The following is a 25,429-nucleotide window of genomic DNA, read 5'->3' on the forward strand; positions in this document are numbered from 1 at the left end:
AGAGAGCCTGTTTCTCAGGTGGTGTCCCTCTGTGCTCCTGTGTCCTGGAGCCCTGAGAGCCCCGGAGCCGAGCGGGAAATGCCGACCCCCTAACCACCTTTCTGCTTCTGGGGGAAGCGGGACAGGACTGGGGGAAGATGTTGCCACCTGATGCTCACACAGCTCTGGCTTTGCAGGCACCGGCGATGCTGGGAGGTGGCGGGGAACAACTCGGCTCATTTCTTTGCCCCATCTCAGGCAGCAGCAGCAACAGGAAATCCAGGAGCTCTGTGAAATGACAGGGAGGGAGAGAGAGTGAAGTCCCCTTGCCTCGGCTGGTGACGTCTCTCCTTCCTCCTTTTTTTTTTTTCCTGTCCCTATAAAGAATCTCGGGCTCGCATCAAACTTCCCAGTGAAAGCAAACCAAACCCTGAGGGGTGGGGGGAAAGGGAGAGAGAACCACCTCGGGCGGGATCTGGCCATGCCCAAGCCCCGCTGCCTGCCGGCTGCCGGCCCCGGGCGCTGCGGGGTGCCCCCCGGCAGGTAGCCAGCCCGGGGGACCCGGACCCTCCTTCTCGTCCTGCCTCGCCAAACTCGCCCAAGTGGAGACATTCGTTCTTCCTCCCGATCTCCGCAGCACCTGCACCTCCCTGGATAAATTACATCTGAGAGGAGGCTTTTCAGTCCAGCCACCTTACCCCAAACTGCAGGGAAGGGAACTGCTCGGAGCAGCGACTCACTGACTGGAGGAAACTTTCTGCCAAAGTTTTCTGGTGCTTTGCTTTGCTTTTTAACCCCTTGAGTTACTTTGCACCACGCAGCCGGGCTGGGGAGCCTTCTCCTCTCATGCGCCCCCCAGGCACCCTATGAATTAGAAAAGGAGGGGAAACGAGGAATAAAGTTATTGTGAAAAGGGGGGAAAAAAGCCTAAAAACTTTCACCTTGAGAAGAAAGCAAAACAAAATCTGCAGCCCAAGGATGAAGCGGTGAATGACAAGAACAATTTAACTGGAATCAACAAGTGGGAACTCCTGCACGCCTTGTTCTTCCCCTCCCTTCCCGCTCCGGCCCGCAGGCTTTCAGAAACTCGTTGCTGGAAAGAAAACTTTGTCCCGGTTTGCGGACCTCTCCTCCGCGCCTGACACGGGATACGCGGGCACCGGCGATGGCCCCCAGGCCGAGCGCCGCGCTGGCCATCTGCGCCCTCCAGGCGCTGCTCCTGATGCACGGTAAGCGCCGTTCACACGCGGGTTTCTCCTCCCGAGCGGGCGGGTGAACGCGGGCCCGGCGCTGCCGCTCCCCGCGGTACCTCAGGAGAGGTGGCGCCTCGCGCGGGCCGCTAGGTGGCGCCCGGGCCGGCGGGGCCGCGCGGGGCAAGGCCCAGCCGCCCTGCCCGGGGCTGCCCCGGGGGCGCTGCGGGGCCGCTGGGCCGGCGCGGGGCCGCGGGGAGCCCCGGGGAGCCCTTCGGAGCGGCCCCGCGGGGTGCAGCCCGCCGGTATCTGAAAAGCCAAGGGGCAGGTGAATGAGATATAAAAGGGTTTTTCCATCTGCCCTGTGACTTTTCATTATTTTATTAAGCATAAGGATTTTGCTGGATTACCATGGCATTCACTCATGACGCTGCAAATTCTTGTAAGGGAGATGTTCTATTACTTACTAGGAATTCTTTGTGACAGTGATGATTTTTTTTTCTTGGATACTGAATGTATTTCACAGCACAAAATTTCTACAGCATATTATCATAGTGTAACATCAAGAGAATAGCTTCTGGAAACACTGTGAAGCATCACTGTCCTTGATTTTTCTGGGATCATTCAGGGATTTAATGTATTCCTTCTGCAGAATGAACTGATTGGCAAGCACTAGCCCCGGTGAATTTCACACATCCCCTACAGTCCCTTCCCCACAGTTACCTACAGAATAAATAGCTAAGCCTAAGATTGCATTCCAAAGGCCTTACCCAGTTTTTCCCGAGAAAAACCTGAAGCAGCAAACCTTACGGGTAAAAAGGAGCCTCCCCAGCACAGCAACCCTGGCGCCCCGGGGCGGCAGCGCCCAGGCTCAGCCCGGGAAGGCAACCCACAATTCGCAGCCCACAGCACACCGACACAGCGCCCGCGCCGTGAGCTGCACCTGGCGCGGCAGCGGAAGCTCGCGCAGCCCTCCGAGAATTCCCATAATGTGCTCCAGCTGGCCGACACGTGCACGAGCGGCCAGCTGCATGCTATGCTAGTTTGAAAGTCTGAATAGGCTGGAAAAGTTGCCCATAGAAGGCATATTACCCGAAATCCAGACTGATTTTCACGAAGGCATAAATCGCCATAGATGTTCACGGATCAGAGAGAGATAATAACGAGCATTGGGCAGAAGGGAGGAAGTGTGTCTTGCCACAAGGGTTCCTGAGCCTCCAGGATGCAGTGGGACACAGTGCAATTGTTACTCAGGAGGTGGGTGAAAAGCCTGGCTAGAGATGCTATACCCACATTTTAGGGCTGACTTGGTTTCTTACTTACCAACTTACTTCCCTAATAATTTTGGTCCTAATAACTTTGGATTTTGACCCAGATTCACTTTCCAATCAGTGCCAGGCACAGAGAAGGCAATGCCCACATCCTGTGGCAGAGAAAGGAAGGCAGGCACATCACTAACCATCCCTGTAGGCAAAGCCTGATGATGGATTTGGAAGCAGCATTAGGGATGTCAGCCCTTTGTCCATCATTAGGAAAAGATAACACGTTAGCAGAGTCTCTGTGTGCCCTAATTAGACTAGAAGCCAAACTGAAACAGGGCCAGGCGGTTGGAGGGTTCCAGATAGCACTGATGTTATTGAGGTATTAACTCCTCAACCACTTTTCCCTCAAAGTTCACCTCCAGCAATGAATTCAATGAAACTTTGTTTGACCTCCCAAGGCAGAAGAGGCACAGATCTAGTCTGCAGGCTGTACATAACCTTCTCTGGGATCTCGGTGGTCAAAATTAGGCAGAGTTGCGCTGAAGAGGCTGACTCTGATTCGCATCCAAACAATTTCATCTGCAATGCAGACAGAAAGTATTTCAACTGTGAAAGACACTGAGCACCCAGGGTGCTGGTTGAGAGCAGCGAGGCCGCCCAGCTGCGGGATCCCTTCCCGCTCAGGACTGCCCAGGTGTCCAAGGGAAAGAGAACTCTCTCAGCTCATACCAAACCGTAGCCGAGGAGCCTGAGTGCCCTCTCCTTCTGTATCAATAGCCGACTGCAACCGCTGTCTCATCTCCTGCATGCTGCCCAACATATGTGGCGCTTTCAGTCCTTGGGGGTGTTTAGGAGGGGGAAGAGACCACACAAACATCATCCCAATAATCTCCTGCCTTATTATACAACACAGCTTCAAAATAGCGCGTCTTTACATTTCCTGAGACACTTCCACAAGTATCACTAAATTTCCACTTTCTTTTCCTTACTTATGTTCAACTCCTTAGGGTCTTTCTGCTTGAAAATTTTGATGTAGCAATTACTGTGCAGATACCAGCAGCTGGCACATGTTGTAGGTATGGGATGGATTGGGTAAAAAAAAGCCCTTTAAAAAGCAATCTGCTAAGAATTTTTGACACTAGCAACACCTTATATCCTGCATGAAAAATTTAGCGTCTTTTGCCCCCTGACATTATCATCCAAACATTTTTAATATATGAGCAATGCAAATCATTTTTTGGGTATTGGAATAAATTCAGCAATTTCAGCGATTTAATACTGGAAAACTAACAAGATTCAAGAATAAAAATTGGGTCTTTCCTGATCGCTTTCAAATTAAAGCCAGTTTGAAATTCAAATTTTTGTTGTTGTTGTTTCATTTTGCAACCTCCTCTACAAATAGAATATACAAGGACGGGCAATTTAGCTTGCTAACGTTACATTTCAAATATGTCACGTATCAGTAGCTAAGTCAAAAGCTTGAGGAGCTGGGATTCCCCCGGGTGTGCCAGCTCGGATGCTGCGGGCTCCGCGCTGCGCTGCTGCAAGGGCAGAGCCGTTCAGGGGACGGTTCTTCTCTCCTCCAGTGCTGGAAAGCCGAGGCTTGGAGAGCTGACAGTATGGGCTGCTGATCAGCTCGAGTAAACCAAAAATGTGTCTCTTAATTAGTGTTATTCCTAAACGTTTGCTTTACTGTGGGAAAATGTTATAAAAAGCAGAGATTTTTTTTTTTTTTAAGATTGTGATATATGAGCCTTCTGCCTGAAACCAACTGGAAATCTCTTCATGTGAATTCAGCTATTTAAGGCAAGGAAAAAAAAACGTAAAGTATTTCTGAATATTCTCTGAGCATCTAAAAACCAGCATTGTACCCAAAAGAATACTGAGAATACAACCCAGGTTGTTTGTTGAAGGTTTCTCTTATAAACATTTACAATATTTTCTTTAAGAAATTAAAAAAAACCCTTACCTGCATACATTTCCCCATTGGTCTGCTAACACGTATCGATCTAAATAAAAGTAACAAAGTACATTTGAGTTCTCTCTGTCCTTTCATACATTCTCTGAATTGTTCATATTATGTAGAAGTATTTGTACAAAGTGATGTGCTTCAGTGTGAAGTAATATGCCAAGCTGGGTGGAATATATAATAGATAATATTTTTGTTGCTGGTAGGTTTATGCACAAGGGCAAAAGGTTTCCAGCCACCACAGGAGATTTCTTACATACAGTCAGTGGGAGGTGATCTGTGGTTTTTGTAAGTTTGTCTCCCAAATTGCCAGTGCTGTTTGAAGGAGGGTGAAAATCTGCCCTATACCATATACATTTAGAGATGAAACTCGTCTTTTCTTTCCAAAGACATTTGCAAAGTATATGCAGCAAGGGTCAGCTGAGCATCAGCGAAGGGGAGGATGAACAAAGAAGCTGCTTTCAGTTTACATTGCAAAACAGTTTTGGGGGCAGCAACAGCAACCTGCATTTTGTAAAACTACACAGGAAATTTCCAAGAGGCAGCGTTTGACCTTCAAAGTCAGTATGAGAAGGACACTGAAGCTTAGCCCTACATGCTTAGTTTGATATTTTCTCTGATCAGCCTTGCTCTACCTTTCCTTTTTTCTCTAAACCAGCCGGATGCTGCTAGAATGGGAATTACGAGTGGAAGTAATTAAAAGATGTTTGGAATATCTAAACAACAGCTAGGAACAAAACAGATTTGTCCCTAGTGTCTTCTTTCAGAAGGCTCCCAAGTCCTGTTCCTCCCGTCCTCATCCTCAGGCAGAGGATCTGACTGTACTCACTCACAATGACCAGAAAAAAAGCCTGGCTGCCTAAATAAGCTGGCACAAAATGTGTGCAATAGAGAATGCATCTCCTCACCAAGCTAGGCACTTCTTTAATTGTTCTTAAGGCCACAGAGAAAATAGGAGAAGCTGCCAAAGTCTACCAGCCAAGGTTATTATCTGGAAACGGCATTTAATATAAGCGCATGCCTGAAGCTTGCCCCAGGGAGCGGAGCTTCAGCAGCAGAGAGCTTGCAGTCATCAGAAGGAAGGCAGGACGAGAACACCTCAGGTGAAGCAAGGTTTTCTGAACGAGAGCTGTGACCTTGGACACTTGTCCATGAGCCACTTCTCCAGTGGGGAAGAAGGAAGGCTCAGAGGAGGCAGGGAGTCTGGTCTCACCAGGCTGTGATGAGCAAAACTGCCCATTTTGTGCAAACTCCTCACTGCCCAAGTGCCTAACACACTTGTGTGGGGAACCCCAGCTCGCCCGAAACCAGGAATTAACACAAATTGGGAACTGAACTAGGCAAATCTTGCAACCGCTTTTACAAGCTGACCATATCTCCTGAATCCACCAATAACCAGGATACAAACCGGGCAAGAATCTCTTGGGTCAAGTCCAGTTCCCACTTCACAGAGCTGGATATGGTGTGACGGTGCTTTTCTTTGCCGTAGCTGAGATGGGGCTGGCAGCTCATGCGGTCACTGCCGCGTTACACCCTGTGCACCGAGGGACCGTCTCAGCCCTGTGCTTTTTCGAAATGGAAGTGGTGAATTCTGAAATGTTTGGAAATGTAAGCAGTGAATTCACACACTAAGGGCAGCTGAGCTACTGCCCTATGCAGATGTTGTTAAGTTTTGTATTAGGCTTTTAGGAACAGTGCAATAAAACTGTGCACTCTGACGGATAGTGAGTAGGTCTGAGAACTCTTTTATGATGGATAGTGAGTAAGTCTGTGGGCTGTTTATGAGGCAGTCCAATACCCTCACCTCCAAGTCCTTGGATTAGTCTGTCTTTACGGCACATACTTCTTGTCCCCACTACATCCCTCTCCTGCTCTCCCCCCCTTTCCTGGATGTCTCCTAAGCTCCCCTCAGGGCTTGGGATTCCTTAAATTTTTACATTAGAAGAAGCCAAGAGGAATTTCTCAGCCTTTCCATAACAGAGTCTGCACAGTCTCTCCTCCCTCTACCAAAATGAGTTTTGCCTTTACAACTGTGCCTGTTGCAGAGATTTTGGCAAGCCCAAGTGCGCTTGCCTGAGACCTGCAGCTGAACCTCTTGCTTTCTGCAAGCAGATGCACCAAGTCTTCCTGCTGTACTGAGCTTTACAAAAAGCCATTTTCTAGATATTCCTCCCAAATATCTAGAAGTGCAGATGGAGTCACAGCCAGTGCGGGGTGTGTGTGTCACCAGCGTTCAGGGCTTTTGGTGTGGCTCTAAGCAGTAAAGCTTTTAGCACTGAGGAGCCCTTGACGGAGGAAAGAACCTTGTCTAACCCTTTGAATGATGAAAGGCTGAACAAGACAGTTTTCCTTTGTGCTCTGCAGGGAATGGCAAAAGCATATGGTCCCCGAGATTTCAAAATTCAGCCAAAAACTAAACTCAGGCCCAGAATGTAAAGGAAATATAGGGACCAGCCTTCTATTTTCAGATCACTTGCCTTTGTCTTCTGCATTTCCACATAGGTTTCCTTAGATCTTCCTGTGTTTTTCTGAACTGTGGGAACATGATTGCCAAGGAAGTAGAGAGGGGAGTTTGCAGCCCGGCTGGGATTGTTCTTGATTTGAGGGTCAAGGAAGCCTGACCTAGTCATTACCTGTTCCATTTTTTACAAAACCTTCATGAATCTCAAACACCTCAGCCAAAATGTTTGCTTCCTTAGAGCCTGCAGCTCAGAAGTTGGACACCTTAAATTCTTCCTTACGGATACACCAAGGTCAGTTTGCAGGAAAAGCACCAACCACCCTGGCGCTACTTGGCTTGTTCCTCTATAGCTGTGAGTCAATTGGCGCTGCTCGTAGGGATACTTCACATACATACACAGAAACAGCTATTCTGAAAGGCATTCATCCTGTTTGCAGTTAACTCAAGTCCCATGAACTGAAATCGGTGCTGAATTCAATAATTTAGGAGTTAAGCAATTCTATCCCTAGAAGCCTGCAGTGTGTGATGTGAGCACGGGGCCTCCCAGAATCCCAGTTTTCATCCTCAGTTCCCTCAGAGCTACTTAGAAGGGCTCCCTTTGGCCCTTCGTAGCCACAGGAATCATCCCTGAAAGCTGACACTGAGCCTGGACGTCCCGTCTTTTGGGCTGGGTTGCACGGGGTTGGTGTTTCAGACCTTTATGTGCAGATGCCTACTACAGCGTGTCCTCCAGGAGTTATAAAACATGTTTTTCCCCTTCGCTTCTTCACATGTTCTTCCAGCTGCCTCTGCTGGCTCCCAGAGGGGCCGTAACACATGCCCACACAGTAGCATTTGGAAACCCTTCTTGTGGGCAATCCTAATTACAATACGCCTCCATGCAGGAAATGGCTGTTGGAAGAGATTGCCCAGAGCCCTCAACAGGAAGGCGCATGCGACTGTGTTTGAAAGGAGGGAAGTAAAGCACTGCAGATTATCAGTTGCAAGCCTCAAGGTCTCTGTCTTTCCTTGCAGAAAAATAAATCCCACAGGTGGTGTTGTGCAGCACTGGGTCGCTAGGTACACATCCCACCTCCCCTTCACTCCTGAATTAGTACTGCCACTGCTCATTTGCAAACAGAAGGGAAAGGACTTCACGAGCACTTAAAAGCACAAGTATTACTTTGCTCATTAACCTATGTGGAATATCAGAAGATATAATAATGCAGCACCCAGGTGCGGGGAGAAACGCTTTTCCCAATCATCTGGATGTATAAGAGGCAAGGAAGTTTTATCAGCTCTTGCATGACACAGCAGGATGGAGCTAAACAGCAAGTTTGGCTAGTTAAAAGGGTTTTGTACTGTTACAATTAAAGGATGATTCAAGGGAATGTAAACAATGATGTCACCCCAGAACCTTTCAAACACAATTTAAGCTATTACATGGTGTGAAGCAGAGAGAATCAGCTAACCTTTTGGCCTGCCACATTTTTTTCTCTACAAACGGATGATGTCTGGATTATTTTCATTTCATGTTCATGCACTAGGGACAAGCCTTCCTCTCAGTTACCCAGGTTTAAAGCTGAAGACAATAGCCTGTCTTTGAATTTTCATTTGTGTGACTGAGAACATTGATTTTATTATGGCTGTTTATACATTTTGTGGTAGAATCTGAGTGAGAAAAGAACTGATTGAAAGCTGCTCTCTCACTGCATGCTTTATAAAGGTAGAGATTTTACTGATCTTGCTGGAAAATTCCAATTTGTTTTGGATGTGAAAATTCACTGTGTGAAAGCTAAATAACCTGCTTACTTTCCTATGGTGAATGAAAGCCCCTGCACAGACCCGCACCAGCATCCAGTTGTGTGAGGCAGCACAACCCCGACTGCTATTCCTGAATCAGTGTACGCTCCCACTTCACATTTATTTTGGCTTTAAAGATCCCATTCTGCTAAGCTCCTGGAGGCTCTCCTGCTTAAAAAAACTTCAGTCTTGGCAAATTTTCTATGAATAAGAATAGAGTAACAGCTAAGGGGAGAGAATGGGGTTTGGCCCAGTAGGAATTACCAGAGAGGGTAATTAAACCCCAGAATCCTGTGTGAGGATGAACGGAGCGGAGCATGCAATGGGCAGGGATTCCTCGCTTTGAAGGAGCTGTGTGTTTCTCACAGCCCATCATCCCACTCAGAGATGACTTTTCCAAATATAATGATACCATGGGTCTCTGGGAAAGTAAGGCCCAGTTGTTACAATGAAGCTGCTAATGATCCTGTTAACAGCTTTATTACTTAATCCACCGATACATCAAGTTGTGATTTCATCCAGAAAAGAGATAAACCAAGTCTTCAGTGTGATGTATTTATAGGTTTGGAATTGCTCTGGGGTTTCTAGGCTGTGCTCGCATTTAGACTGTTTCTCATGGCTTTCCCACCAAGCCAAACAAACAACGCAAGCTTCATTTTCTGGGTCAATTTGGGCAATATCAGCCTGCCCTGATGAAAGAGAAGTGCAAGTCAAAACAACAGACCCAGCATGGCACAGCTGCTGGGTGAAGGGGCTGTGCGGGCAAGGTGAAGTCAGCTGCTGAGCAGGGTATGTCGAGGGTTCCTCCCTTCTGGCTCCACACACTATTGTACACTGAGTTCCCCATCAGGAAATTTTGTCATTACATTTGAAGGAGGGTGTATGCAAGACTGATTTATTCTTCTTGGTATTATGGAGCCATGGGATTATTCTGTTCTATAGACTTTTCAAACAGAAAGACCAGCAGAGTTGGTTATTTATATGCTACGGCTTATATCAGAAGAGCATTGTTAGACTAGAAAGATAAGCCCCTAAAAGAAATTTGGAGTTTCACAATATACTAATTGGACTGCAATCTTTATACCAAGGATCAAAATATTCAGTATAAATTAGCCACGTATTTTGCCTTTTTTGTTGTTGTCTATTTTGCATTTGAAATGTAATGTGCAAATTACGTGGTGAAACGTAATAAATCATGAAGTAGCGTGCCTTCTAGTTACTGAAGTTGATCTCGATAGCATTTTGCTTGTTATATTGTTATTAAATATAAATTGCTAACCTTCTTTTCCTAATGTACTATCCAGCAAGTCAGAGCTGGTATACAATATCATCTAGGGCTGGCAGCCACAAGCAGGCACTACGACATCCCCCAGGTTTACAAGCGCAGACTGAAGCTCCCAAGAGAAAGACTTGCTTTTTCCCAGCCCAAGAATACGTGCACGATTTTTTTTAACATTCTCTTTGACAGTATCTTGAGTTTTCTGGAGAGTTTCTGGCAGAAGGACAAAATAGGAAAGGAGACGGTTTTGTTTGGGTATAAATCTCAGTTTTCATTTTGCCAAACCTGTCCTGCGCTTTTGAGAAAATTGGGGCAGTAAAGCTGAAAATTCTGTGCTCCAAGTGGGATTAGTGGAAAAGCTAAAACTGGGCTAGGTTTGATTTCCATGGAGCAGAGTTTGCATAGCTGCCATTGAAGGCCATTTGCTCTTCCACTGTGCAATACCACAGTATCACTGCACTTTAAAACGTGAACGTAGACTTCCAAATGCTACGGGGATTTGTGCCTGGCATTGAGCAATGCAACTTTGGCATTCTGCCTTTCTGCCTCCCTTTGCCCGAGACGTCTCTCGGTCTGATGACTTCACCTAAAACGCTTGGTCTCAACATCTTACAATTTAAATGAACGTTTTTATAAAAATCTCATTTTCAAGGTAGTTTCCAGTAAAAATATAAAGGTGTCTTTCTGAAACAGGCAGCTATTGCTTGGGAAAACAGGAATAATCACTGTAAGATAGATGATGGGGTAGAATCAGTTTGGCCAGATATACGAGACATGCAGCTGAGAGCATGAATCTCTTACCAGCATAAATCAGATCCACTTGTAAACACGACTACTTGGTTCGGGGTCTGCAAGTGCCTTGGGCAGACTGCACCGCCTGTGCAGTACTGAGCAATGTCCTTTAGGGGCTCGTTTGCTGCATTAAATAAACCACTAAGGAGATTCTCCTTGTGCAGAGAGAGGAGAGAGGGATGTGCATTCAAATAACAACGGTGCTGTCACTACCGCTTCTCCTCAGGTCTTTCCTGGGTCACACTTAGTGTGACCACACTTTGTAACTGATGAGGTGGAAATCACCTGTTTGATGAACTAGCCCTTCTCCTGAAGAAAAGGCTGAGTGTAATCGTTAATCCAGAGTCTAGCGCTTGATAACCTGTGTGAGGGAAACACTGAAGGCATTATTCTGTGATTCTGGGATTGCTGTTACAGGTTCTGGACATTTCTGATACCCTTAAACCCTTTCTATGCATTTCTTTTGGATACATGGAGCAGCAATGATACTGACATCATTAAAGCAATCACAATTATGGTTCAGGATAAACACTTCACCTTGATGAATCAGGTAGCTAATGCTTTGCAGGGTCATCATTTGGGGCTGCTGGTTCTTTAATTTCCAGATTGACCAATATATCTGGTCATGTCCGGTGTCACAATAGGCAATCTCCTTAAATTTAGAGCGAGACTAACCATACTTACCAAGACACAGTAAAAGGAGTTAAGAAGCATAAATAGGAGAGCCCAGAACACCCTAATTCCTTTAGTCATCTTTCCTGTTTTAAAATCTTTTTGCTTATCTCAGTTCTGGTCTTGACATCTGTTGGGAGTGAAAGCGAAGTGGTGACACTGGGGCGTGGGGGGATGTAGAGAGGGTACTTCATACGCTGACCTTCTCGCAGCCTATATGATGAAGGAATTGAGAGAAATTCTCGGCATACGTAGAGCAAAGGTCTGTCTCTTGTGCTCTTTCATTTAACAGTCGAAGTGATGTCCTTAATGTGCATTGTACTGCTGGCCTTTGAAAGACTGCCTTTTTGTTTTGATTCTATATTGTTCTAAGTTAAATAGTAGGAAAAGAGAAATCTCTGCCACCATAACATTCTCTTATAGGTCTATTCATTATAGATCCTGAGAGGAAACTGAGAGTTCCCCTGGACAATGGTCTGATATACAAACGAGCATACATTAACTTTCTGTGGTTGTATAGTTCATTTTGCCTGCATTTCCTTCATGTTCTTAGGAACACGGTTTCGGGCATAATTTAGTTTGATGTCTTCCTCTGCCTTGAACTGCTGTCGTGTTAGACATACTGCACATCAAGCAGCCTCCTTTAAGTAACTCAACTTTGGTCCTCTGTCCTCTGACAAACACCGTAGGGGAGCTCCCTTGGGGCACATCTGCAGCAGCTTTGGCAGCACTAACTGCAGAATCTCTGCATGGGAAGTGGCTGATGCAATTACAGCTGTGCTCACTGCACTAATTAGCGTGGACACTTTGCCCAGACCACAGCTCAGCTACTGCATGAACTGCACCCTTCAGTTTGTGGGTACCCACTCAGACCTCTCGTGCTTCAGGCACTTTGGCACTGAGGAGAAGAATCTCTCTGTGGCACGGGTATGTTTTCTGCTTTTGTGCCTCTGCTCCTCTTGTGTACAGCAGGGAGATGACCACCTCCCTTCTTCCCTGGAGGGACGGGGTGAAAAATGTTTGGAAGAGAAAAAGCAGCTCAGGAACTGTAGTAGATTTCCTTGATCTTTCACTTGAATCACCAGAGAAAAAGCCATCTGAAGCTACAAAGATATTGAGGCATTTGAGGCTGTAAGGCTTAGGACTGGCATACTGGGATAGGCTTGGCCTGAAGTGTCAGAAAGTCCTCCAGACAGGCTCCTATAGAACTTGGGTTTGGCTGTTGCTCTTTTGCACTGACATGTCCTGCTCTTACTTACTTTGCAAGGGAACAGAACCAGGCAGATGAAAAAGATGAGAGATCAGTTATTGTTACCCCCCTTTGCACAGTCTGAAGAGCGTAACACCAGCTTCTGAAGCCCGTCCCATCCAAAGGTGTGTCCAGCTCCCCACCCTCTGCTAACGCCGGCTTTGCAGAGCCCGCTCACGTGTTCTGGGGACCGCCTGGCATGCATGTACAGGGCTCGCAAGGCTACAGCTCATCTTACGGTACCTCCCCCAGCCGCCTGGCCCACACAGGTGCGGTAGGTTGCTGGTTTCCTCGGAGGAATAATGCAGTGCAAACACGCACACATGCGCACGTAGGTGCAAATGGATGCAGCGTCACTACAATTGCAACTATATTCCAACAAGCCTCTTGGTTTTCATTCTGACTGTGTCTTCTGGCACAGAGAAATTTGTAAATCTAATTTTCAGCTCCCTTCTAATGGATTCCCCTGCTGAGTGTCTGTTACAGTTAAAGGATTCCAGACTGAGAGTTTATGCGCATCTCCCCTGTGCACATGTCTGTTGGAGGTACTACTTGGAGAGCTGGTTAATGAGCCTGGAGTGCGACTGAGTGTTTGTGCTGATGTTCAGGAGCAGTTTCGCCTCCTCCCTGGAGGAAGGCAGCCCTCACACCCTTACTGCCCGTTTGTTTTCTTACTGCTTTCATCCCAGTAGAAATAAAGTGATTATAGGTATCAGACCGCACAATTTATCAAGGTTAAGAAACAAAAGGACAAACCGCCCTCAATAGGAGCTTGCTTGTTCTGGAGCTTGCATGCTTTTTGGGAGGAGAAAAGAACAGCATGCAGCAAGGGTTCCAAACACCCTGTGGCACCTCCTTGCCCCGTGTGCTTGCCCCACTGGCCACCCTCGAGGAGAGGGCACTGCCGTCCACACCAGGTATCCACTAGTGCCAGCTCCTTGCAGCCAGGAGAGCCTTTCCCTGGATGATCCTGCAGCTCAGCACAGAACTGGGAGCCAATTTACTTGAGCTTTAATTCCTGCCGTGCTGCAGGCTTCCTGTATGACCTTAAGTAAGATACTTATCTTATCAGTCTCCAGTTTCCAGCAGTATATAATAGCAATTACTTACCAACCTCACAAACACGTTGCAAGGTTAAATCCCTTTGTAAGCCATCAAGCAACTAATCTTAGAAATGCAGACTGTTATGATTATTATTTTTATTATTGCCATTTTGGCACTGTCCTTTCTCAGCCACGGATGTTTTGCTCTGACATCTGCACTTACTCAAACCTACAGCTAAGGTTTAAGTATCAGTTTCCACAAAAGATTTTCTCATTTTTGGGCACAGTATATTGGATCTTCACCCTCAAAGGCCCTTAGAAGGTGGGCATAACACACAGAAAACAAAAGGTGATTGGGGCACACATATACAAACAAGACAACCCATTCCACGCATCTTCTCATACCTGGAGACCAAACCTCTAGTGCTTATTTTACTGTTTGTTAAGATTGTATCTTGAGGAAGGGTGGGAAGAAGGACAAAAAGAGACATTGTTCCTCTTTCAAAAGCATTTTGTTTTTGCCAAGCAGTTGGCCAGGCAGTTCTCTTAAGTATTTACTTCAAGAACACACTTCTGTCTCCAGCAGGCACAAAGGTATCTCTGCTGGGGCATCTTAATAGGACAGAAGCCAACAGGACAGGAGAAGCCCAGGCAGGGTCAGCATTGGACCTGGGCACTGTGTAGTGTTAGGATTAGGGTCAGGATTAGGGTTAGGATTAGTTTTAGGAGAGAGAAGGGCCTGAGGATGAGTGGGGTTGTGAAGGGGCTGCCAAAGGAACAAGGGGCTGCAAGTGTCTGGGAATGAAGTGAGCAGGAGGCAGCACAGACAGATGCCTATAGTGCAGAAAGACGCCCCAGGAACCAAACTGTTTGGCTGAAGCTCTGTGGGGCTGTTTCTGGAGGGCGAGGGAGGTGTCAAGGTGTGCTGGCCGTGCCCGGCTGGGCAGGGACAAGTCTGTGGCCGTCACGGACACCTCTCAGGGCTGACAGACCAGGGCTCGGATGGGTTTATCAATGGGGGTCATCGTGAATTCCTCGCTTACCCTGCAGTAAAGTCCGTCTGTGAAGCCAGCCTGGGAAGGCTCCTGGGCACTTGGCACTCATTCAGCCACTGCTTTGGACGTATGTGACCAGTAATCTGTGTCTTTTCACATATAGTTAAGCCATCTAGAAAAAGATCAATTTATTGAAGAGTTAAAAAGTTGATCGTTACGTCCAGGCTAAGCTAGAATTACAATTGCTTAACCTCTTACCGAGGGGTTTCTCTCACTTAAAAGGGAACAACATAAATGAGTTTTCACTGGAATATGCTATCCTGGCATTTTAATTAAGATTAAAATATATAGGTAAAAAAATATCTGGGCATTATCAGTTTTCATGGCTATTATTCCACTTGTCAGCTGGGGCAATCCATTTGCTGTGTGAACTGCAGTGCTAAGGGTATGGTATCTTTGTGCTCAAGAGCAACATATTCCCAAGCATGTTGTCTTTGGCATGGCCAATATTTTATCTGCCAGAGCCAACGTTAATGAAAAATTCCTGAAAAATTCCACATTTCAACACAGCACCGCTCTGATGGGAATAACAATCTCTTCTGACCTCGTTCAAAAGCAGATATCAGGCAGGATACAAAATAGGGAGGTATTCCTGACCCCCCTGCACAGGACTTTGGGTTCTTTGTGCTAAGTTAGTGATGCTTGCCTGCCTTCGTAAGTGATTTCAACACTGTCAGGTTGTGTACTCCCCATTGTACCTGCATCCAAAATCAGCATTTCTCAGAACACACACACATGCAGTCAGAAACACTGGGTTGGGGAAACTAAGAACTGCCATCTAGTTTTGTTGCGCAACAGTCTCACCTCTTTGAAACAGTCACTTTATAATGAGAATGTGTCTATGCAGAAGTTGGTTTCCCCTTCTGGGACAATGCTGGTAAAGTCATGAGTCTTTTTGACACGGGGAGGATGAATATTTGTGATCCATTACAGTCAACATTAGCTTGGATAATTTTTAATATATGGGCTCATCTACTCATTGCATCGGACAGTCCGGAGAACTAAGGTCAAGCAAATAAAGTTGTGAAATAAAAGCCCAGTCATGTGTAAGGTGGCCGTAAATCACTGTCACTGACTGCAAAGTGACAGTGGAGGGAAATGTAAGGGACTAGTTTACTTAGGTTTGCATGAACTGAATTCACACAGCTCATCATTTCCCTTAGGAGTTCAGAGCATCACGTACTTCTGTTGTAAGCAGGACAGTACTAGAGGTTAACTGGTATACACAGGAGACCCTGCAACCCAGCTCAGAGACGTGCAGGATTTCTACACACAGTGTAGGTCACTCGGTAAGTGGAGAAGCGAGTGAGTTTGTCAACAAGCAAGGAAAACCCCATGTATACAGCTTCTCCAGCCACCGTCCTACAAATGGAAACCTCTGCGTTATGTGCACACTTGGTGGACCAGAACACAGCGGGCAAAGGAAAATTAGAGACCTACACCTACCGGGCATTCAAAGCCAGCTTGTTACACACACACACACACACCTGACAAAAGGCAGGGCAAGCAGTGTCATTTACTCCCCGCTCTGTTGTCGGAGTCCATGATAGCGTCTACTATCAATAGCTGTCTGTCATGCCCTGGAGACAGGAGAAAGCCTGACAGCACACAGATAAGAGCAGGTGCTAATTTGATGAGGTGGCGCAGCACACAGACACAATGCTGTGTAAATGCTCTTGTTTCAGCCCCTGGAAGGTCCTCTCTTGCCAAATTCTCCCCTCCTTTGGAGACTTTTAAAATGGCAGTTGCTCAGTTGAGAACACAGCGTGATCCTCCTGCGTAGACAAGATTTTCGATGTGCTCACACTCTGAGCTGCCACCTTCATTTCAGTTTTAAGGGGATTGCAAAGGGAGGGACAAGTTCTTGCCAACCACAGACTTGCCTAAATATTTATCTCTGCTAAAAACAGTTTAGTTTCTGGATATAGCCCAGGGTTGATTCTGATGAGAGACATCAAACACAATATACGTGAATCAGGGACAGCACATCTGGCATTGCCTGTGTGCTGTAGGAATACAAATACAAGAGGCGGTAAACTCCAGCTGGTGAGTTATTTGTACTGCAACAAGGCTGCAGCTTTCTAATATCACCACCCAGGGAGAAGAGGGTGCCATGAATCACTTGGGGCTGCTCTGTGCTCCCCTGTTGGCATGTGTCTTTCTTTTTGCTTGAGAGGACTCAAAAGTGAAGGACCATAAACACTTTTTTGAAAATTATTTGCAAGAGTGACGAAAAGAGTTGTGGGCCAAGCCAGCAGCGCTGCCAATATTTCGAACGTTTCTCCGACACGATGATATTTTATTTTTGGAAGTATCTGATACAAATGTTCTTTTCCTGGAAAGATTCCTTCTCCCGCCTGCCGCCCCCGCCTCCCTCAGACTGCTGGTGCCAATATTTCTGTTGCATTTTCCTCGCTCCCAGCCATTTCCTACTATAGATTTCCCTCCCCTCCCTCCTGGAGCTGATGGTGCAGGTTGCACCCTGCATTGTTCTGCTGGCCTGGAAGGAGGCGAATGGGAGCACCTGGTTCAGCTGCCCCCGCAGAGGCACCCGGCGCTGCTGGGGACGGCGATGGGGAACCCTGTGGGCACCCCGCTCATGCAGAGACGCCCTGTATCTGCCAGGCTGTCTCAGATATAGCCATGTGAGCCCCTGGGCTTCTCCACTGCACGAGCAGGACACACCGCAGCGCTGCAAGGTCTGGTGGCTGCAGGGAATGGCCAGAGCTCAGCACCCGCATGCACAGGGGGAACTTACATAGATGCCACGTCTCACTCCTCCCCATCCTCCCATCCAAGGGGAGCACTGCCCTCAGAATTGATAATGTCCATTGGCGCCTTTTACGCCATCACTCCGCAAGCTGGTAAGATAAGCACGGCCTTTAGTTGGGCAAAATGTGACATCTAAACATGAGCTAAGGGTTAAAAGAATTGCAATGCTCCAAGAGTCATTTTGATCACTTTAAACAAAATCATCATGCAGAGCAGCCATGGAGAGAGACTTATCACATTACTTCCCTGATTAGCCCAGGACACCAATTTTAGGTACTGTCAAAACAGTGGAGGTCAAATTTACTATGGAGGGCAAAGACCAGTGATTCATTTTTCCTTATTCTTTATAGTCACTTTTCACCTTGAAGAACAAAAGGGCCCAAAGTCAGAGAACGTTTGTTCTTGAGTCCTGCCAAAGCCTTTTTTTTGTCCTTAATAAACCATCATTAAAATCCGGGACCACTGCCTTGACAAAAGAATACATTTGTGTATACTTAAGAGACGGGAAAGAGACTGTGTGCCAGGGCTAGTCACAGATAAAGGAATTCCGGACATTATTCCTTGTGCTCCTAGGGTTGTGACATGGGATTTCCTTTCAAAGTGGTAAATAGCCCTACAGTTGTTGTATGACAGGGTGGAGTGGTCACCGGTTTCTTTAAAATGGGGAGAGATGAAAGCACATTATGGGAAGAAAGTCTGGACATATATGCACAACGAACCCCTGTGAATGGGGGCGAGGGGTGCAAATTCACTCCCACCCAAAGCACCAGCCCACAGCTTTGCCCTTGTAAGCTTCCCATGGTTCGGAGGCGCCACCAGCTGATCTCTGCTTTGGGAAGAACAGCTCATGGCACAGCAAACTAGAAGTAACTTTGAAGATGGAGGGTGGCCAGGGTAGGATTCCCCAGCTGTGAGCTTCAGGAGGAGCCTCACCATGTTCTGGAACAAGAACCAGACAGAGTCTTTTGTAACTGAAAGCACTTTTCTCTCATTTGCCAAATCGCGCACAGGGTTGGGGTGAGCAGTCTTATCTTTTAAGAAAACAGAAGAGTTAAAGCTGCAGATTTTATCCTGTTTGCATTTTAAATAGAAAAACATTCAACTTGGTACTTGGATTACTTTTTCTGTTAGACTTTGCATTAAAGACTCACCAAAGTGCACTGATTTTGCCGTGTTGGGGGAACTCGGAGGGAAGAATGCGAATCACTTGATGAGGGAGAAAAGAACATCCAGCTGATTTTATATTTGGATCTGAATACAAAATGATTTCCCTCCCTCCCTCCTCCTGTCCTGGAGGGTCAGCAAAGGCTGCAGATCCTAAACCTCACAGTTAAAGCGGGGCTTAATGAGAACAGGAAAGAAGATTTGCATGTTCCTATTCTCCAAATCCTCAGGATTCAGGTTTTCAATAATAAATGTTCATTTAAGGAATCATCAGTGGAACAGATGCATATTGCAGAATTTTGCAAATGGAAGGTTCCTACATTATTGCTTTCTACTTTATTGCTAGATATCTGCATTACAACTCTATAATCCTTCTACCATGTAACGACACATCTGCAGATTTATTTTCCCTTTAAACTACAATGAGATCTCTTGTCAATATAGGGAGCCACACGATAAAATTGTTAAATGCAGCTTGTAAACTTCATGCAAAGTGGGAATTGTCTAAGAGGTCGAACTGCTGCTTCCAGTGCAAGAGGCAGTTTGGATCTGCTGCAAAGCATCTTGTTCTACCAGTGAATGAGCTGCCCAGGAAAGGCCAGAGAGATGGAAGTCAGAGCTGCATTCAGCCCCTGCTGCAGCTCACTGGCTTCAGGGGGTCTAAGTCCATACAAGACACATGGAAGATTCTAACCCAGTTCAGAACCGCAGATTTCAAAGGAAAAGTGACAAATTTTCCTTCTTTCTCTTTGATCCCTTCCTAACCTCCCACATTTTTCTAAAAACCGGGGAAAAGAGAAAGTTCCCTTGTTCACTGCAGCAATAAACCACCACACCTTCTAAAATAACTCTATGGCTGGTATAAGGAACAAAAAAGACAGCTACATGAATCATACAGAAAGAATTACTCATACATATGCATTTGCAAACAGTAAACAGGTCGTGCTCGGCATTGTTAACTCTGGCTGTACAGTGCACATCGATGCTCACAGGTATCTGAGGAGAGCAGGCAAAAATCGATCAGTGTGCAGCAGTAACACTGCTCAGAATCAGGGCTGGCACTCACACCTCAGCTCTGCTGTGGGGCAGTCACATCAGGAGAGCACCGTCAGGCTGGTACGAACTGCCTTCTGAGCCCTGCAACAGACTATCGAGTGATGGGTTTGGGATATCCTGGTACAATCATATGAAATCTCTTAAGATGAACTATGTTTCCATGGCCAAAAGCCAAACAAACAAAGCTCTTTGAAAAATAAACAATCAGAACTTCTTAGAAGGATTTTTAAAGAGCTAAACAGATCTAATGCTTGTTTTAGGGACTTGTGATTTTAAAATAGCTCAAATAAGCTAAGAATACCCAAACTGATCTGCTGTCCTTCCCCATGCTGGTGTGAACACATGAGAGTTTCTGTTCCCTTGCAGTGGAACTGCCCCTTCATTACAGTGTTATTGCTCAGTGTCACGATCTCTTTATCCTGGACTGCAAGGTGGAGGCAGTTTGTGCTCAGAGGACTATGCCCACTGCACAGATATTCATATCAACACAACGGCTTTTGTGAATAACATTTGCAGGATTGGTGCTGGACATACAGCTCTTTTTACTCTCAAACTGTTTTTTTTTTTCTCCCAAAGCTGCTTATGACCTTGCATTAAAGCCCAAACGAAATGCCTCTCAATTTTCCTAAATACTATCTTTATTCTTATGGCTCCTGTATGAACCACTGCTATGCAGTTAATGCTCTGCAGTTGTTTCTAGCCTAAGACCTTTTAGCCGAGGGTTTACAATTTGGCATCTGAGGTCTCAGCCTGAAAATTCATCTTTGTTTTGTACTCTCCCCAAGATTCTGTTTTAAATTGATATAAACATGTTGATAGTTTACGAGTGCACCAAAATGGTCAGGCTCCCTTTCCAGCTGGAAAACAAGCGTGTTTCTTGGAGTTAAAGTACTGCATGTTGTTGGCTAGACTAGTGGCTGGTCTCATCTTGGCTTGGTCTTGCAGATCCAGGCATCTGCGTAACCTCATGGCACATCCAGAAAAGAAATTAAAACCACCTTTATTTGACTGCGCAATCCTTGCTTTTCCAATTTATCTGCTTCTCCGCAGTGGGCGCTGCTTCCCCCTCTTCCCCTGATTTATATAATGCACAAATACCACCATATTCGGCAGGAGACGCTAGGAACCTGTTGATTTTCTTCAGCACACGATGAAATTGCCCAGTAACATTGTTTGTATCTGCCAGACCAAAATTCACATGCCATATTAAAGATTGTACTGACTATCCAAGATGAGAGGGAACAGATCTCTGAAAGAAGCAAGTAAGGAGCCCAGCCCTTGCTCTACCTCAATAAGCTGTTTGCTTATTCTGCAGTGTCTCGGACCTGGATTTCATTATTGGGATTAGTTCTCTGAATCCCCAGTGCAGCAAATCAAGGCTGTGTGTGTGGATTCAGTATGGGAAGGAACCTTATTAACTGCCTGCATGCATTTGCAATTTCGTTTATCTCCCACCTTGGTACTTTTCTCTTCCTGAATCCAAATTGTTCTTTCTTCGTGACATAAAGTTTCACTCTCCTTTCATTCAGTACTCACTTAACTTTCATGATTCTCTTTTCTCTTAGTCATTTTCATATAGCCCAGTATTTCTTACCAGGGCTTCTGATACTTTGCAAGAGGTAGCCATAAGGGAGCTCCAAAAACAGGAGCTGCTTTCCTCATTTAATTACTTTTAGAGTCATAATTGTTGATTTTGTTAACTATCCGGCACAAGAACTAATTTTTTTGTTTAAAGAGCAACTGCACGTTTTCTCTGTCTATAGGAACTGCAATGAACTCTTGGGCTGGAGAGGTGAGATTTTTAGGAAAAGAAAACAGTGTCGTGCTTGTTTCTGCTCTGTTTGAAATCAACAGTAAAAACGGAACCAGTTAGGAGTTTTATAACAAAACAGCTGTGGCAAAATTCTGTGTAGAAAGTGGCTGGGTTAGACGCAGTTTTCCAGGAAAGGTTCTCTAGCCAGGATGGTGCTTCTGGTCCCAACCCAACGATGCCATGACCCTGTCAGTGAGATCCATGCGTAGGATGCTGGAGACACCACGTTCTTGGTGGAATCAAGCCTCTGAATCTGCGTGTCCCACTACCAGGGGCTGCCCTAAATAGCTGGCTATTTTTAGATGAGTCTTTTTCTGTTGCTGCTTCTTATAATAAGAAAAACCTTTGCAGGATTTGCGTTTTATCCCTATGCACAACAGGAATTAAAATAAATAAATAGATCTTAAGACATGAAGAGAGAAGAATTTCCTGCCTGGCTTTTGCTGAGCGGCGTAGGTGGCTTTAATGCAAACGGGGTCTGCTCCTGGGTACCTGGCAATGTTTTATTTTCATGGAAGTGACTGTGGTAAAGCACCTTTAAAAGCAGGATCCCACAGCACAAATCTGCTGTTTCAAAGACTGCTGTGCAATCATTTCCCCCGCATGCCACAGTTCTTGCAGAAGATGAACCGATCCGCTGCAACCTGACCAAGCTGTCAGAGCAGGAATGCTCTGGCTGACGGGCTGCAGCGAGGCCAGGGAGCCCTTTGTGTCTGACCCTCCGCCAGGCCCCTCAAAGTGACCCCAAAAGTCAGGATCTGGCACTAAAGAAGCAAGTTTAGCTCTGGGCATCACTCCTGGTGTCTCACCCACCTGCTGCCTCTTCTCTGGGCTCGCAGGAGGCTGCGCCCAGACACCAGCTTTTCCTCCACACCTTCACAGGTCAAGGCATCTAATCCGGAAACCCGTGGGGGACAGAAGAGACTTTTGTCAACAGGCAGCCGTGCTATGTAGACTTGATAAATATGTGCAGCGCTAATTCGAAGCAGATTCCTGCTTTGCCACAAGCAGAATTCCTCCAAACCCTGCCATCAAAAACATGATGTCACAGCTGCGGAGCAGCCTCACAAACAGGGGAGAAGTTGGGGTCACGTCAGGGTAACGGTGCGGTGGAGGCTGCGAGGAAGCGATTGAAGCCCTGTTCCACGGCCTGATGGAGTTTGTCATCAAGAAGGATTTCACAAATGAATGCAGCCAATTCCCTGGGTCTGATTGGTACTTTCCAGCTTTATGCAAACCAGCGAGGAAACCAGCTTCCAGACCTAGTTAGGCCAAACTACCCAGGGAGGTTGCAGGCAAGAGATAACATAACATTGCCTGGGGCTGCAGAAATGTAACTGATGCTGGGATTGGTTTTTAAGGAGATCGTTAGGTTCTCTCTCCCCATCTTGAGCAAATGGCTTTTATCTTGTCTCCCAAAATAGCAACCTCCCACCCTTCAAAACAAACCAACAAAAATAAAAGGCAAACCTCTTGAGACAGGCACACAAGCAAAGCCGACAGAAGTAGAACACAGAGCTGATCGAAAACAGATTCCAGCATCAAGTCCAACGTCAGTTTCAGCCCATTTCTTCTTAATGTGTAAACTTAAGAAACTGAGAAAACAAAGTAATTCCCCACCAAGCAGATTTTACTGACACTAAGCATTTACATGTTTCTGACACATGATCCCTGTGATTTGATCAAATCCATCTCTGTTTAGCGTGGTGCGTCAATTGAGTTGATCTCAGCAGGCTCTGGCTCATTTGCTTCTGGATTTATAGCTCAAGGAAAAATGACAACACAATGCTAACTGGGGTGGGCTTTTGCTCTGCTTGTCTCTAGCCATCCACCTTCCCTGTTTTGATTTGAACTCCATCCCTCTCGTGGCCTTCCCTTGGCCTGCTCCTTCTGCAGGTCAGTGATTCATCACACAGGAGGACACAGATGTTCTTGACAAAGAAGCGTTTCCACACAAGCTGATATTTTTTCCTGGAAAAGGGGGCTGGGTGATGGGGAGGAGGAATTCAGGACTATGCAAAAGGCCTGAGGATAAATATTGCCCAGTTCTCACCAGGGTTTGTGCGCTGCTGCCTGCACGGCAGGTTGGCAGCCCCGGGGAGCAGGGCTGACTGCTGGATTAACTCCAGGAAGGCTCCAAGGAGGAAACCTGGGGGCATGTGGCCCAAGAACAGAGACAGTGTCTCTGAGCAGCTAATCCACGAATATTTGGTGGGCACTCACCTTGCTTGATGGCTATACTAAGATTTAGCTACAGAGCATGGTCAGAGGTTGTTTTTCAAGCCATCCTCTTATCATTCAGTAGAAACTCATCCAAATTTTTCTGCCAGCTCTTGCATTTCTTAGAAAACAGCCACAGTCCTCTTTTGAGGTCTGGTTTATGGGCACTTTGGAAAGGTCTGGAAAGAGACCTGGAGCCCAGGCCAGGCCATATCAGCACAACAGCATGGCCCTAACACTGCCTAAATGTGGTAGCTAAAGCTCTTAGAGATTACTTCATATAGGTCACCGGCAAATGTTTTCTGAAGGACATCTCCTAGCACTTTATCTAGTCTAATTTTAAATATTCCTAAAGATAGGGCTGGCATCGTTGCTTCCTTTGGGAGGTGAATTACACAGGCTGATATAACTCAACCTTGGGAAGATTTTCTTTTCTCTCCCTAGACTCTTACCAGCTGCAACAGAAAAAGCAGATAAATAGATGCCCTTGATATTGGATCTCCCATGATTCCAAACTCTTCTGTTAAGCACCCTGATTTACAAACATTTTATTATTGGAGCGGCTAAAGGTCCCATTACAGCGTGCTGTGCAAGGAAATACTATCACATCCAGCAAAAAGGCTCTTGGTCTTCAGGTTAAACAAGGTGGCAAATAATCAGATTAGCAGTAAAGGGGATGCGGATTTAAACCATATTGACATTTTGGTTGAGATATGGAAAACTGACAGAACACTCCTATTCCATTCCATTCCATTCCATCCCATCCCATCCCATCCCATCCCATCCCATCCCATTCCATCCCATCCCATTCCACTCCAATCCTATCCTATCCTATCCTATCCTATCCTATCCTATCCTATCCTATCCTATCCTATCCTATCCTATCCTATCCTATCCTATCCTATCCTATCCTATCCTATCCTATCCTATCCTATCCTATCCTATCCTACTCCTATTCTATTCTATTCTATTCTATTCTATTCTATTCTATTCTATTCTATTCTATTCTATTCTATTCTATTCTATTCTATTCTATTCTATTCTATTCTATTCTATTCTATTCTAATTGAGGCAAAATTGTCCATATAAGCATCCTTGACATCTCAGATGTCAGAGTCAAGCTACAAAACTGAGATCTAGTTGCATGTATTTAGTATCTTAACTGTTCCCTTCCTTAGATTTGAGGTACTGATTCTTGACTTTGAACATCAAAGAACGCAGCAAATTATACACTAAAATAGTAACTCACAACATGCAAGTAAACTCATGCTGTCTTAAAAACAAACATCTCTGTGGCACTGAAATATTTTTGTCTTCGGTGCAGCTGAACCACCAGCTTAGATGTAGGGACACGTTTCCTTATTCTTTGGCTTGTGAGCCACTAAACAGGTTTCTTTACTGAACTCTGTATGCATTGAAGGCCCGTGCTCCTGTGTTCAGCAAAGTGCCAGTCTCATCTGGACAGTTTTCAGCAAACCAAGACAAATGAAGGGTTGTGTTAGTCTCCCTCATCCGGCTCTACTGACTCAAATCACTGCAAACAAATCGTTTCCATGTACAAAGATTTCCGGAAGGAAAGACAGGACCCAGAGCAGATCCACATGGCATATCGTGGCAACTCCCATCAGCTGGACTTAAAACATCTTTTTTCAGATCTCACAGAGGTCATTC

The 25,429-nt window shown here is 45.9% G+C and overlaps 1 protein-coding gene across 1 annotated transcript in view; it reads left to right on the forward strand.

The window, feature by feature from the left end:
* Positions 1-402: 402 nt before the first annotated feature.
* LOC309444443 (vascular endothelial growth factor receptor kdr-like) overlaps positions 403-25,429 on the forward strand; it is a 131,415-nt gene continuing 106,388 nt past the window's right edge. The window contains exon 1 of the mRNA XM_082062256.1: positions 403-1,208. Coding sequence (XP_081918382.1) covers positions 1,145-1,208 — 64 coding nt within the window. The 5' untranslated portion in view covers positions 403-1,144. The remainder of the gene's footprint in view (positions 1,209-25,429) is intronic.

The sequence above is a fragment of the Streptopelia decaocto genome, assembly GCF_964273445.1.
Source record: "Streptopelia decaocto genome assembly, chromosome: 10".
Classification (NCBI taxonomy): Eukaryota; Metazoa; Chordata; class Aves; order Columbiformes; family Columbidae; genus Streptopelia; species Streptopelia decaocto.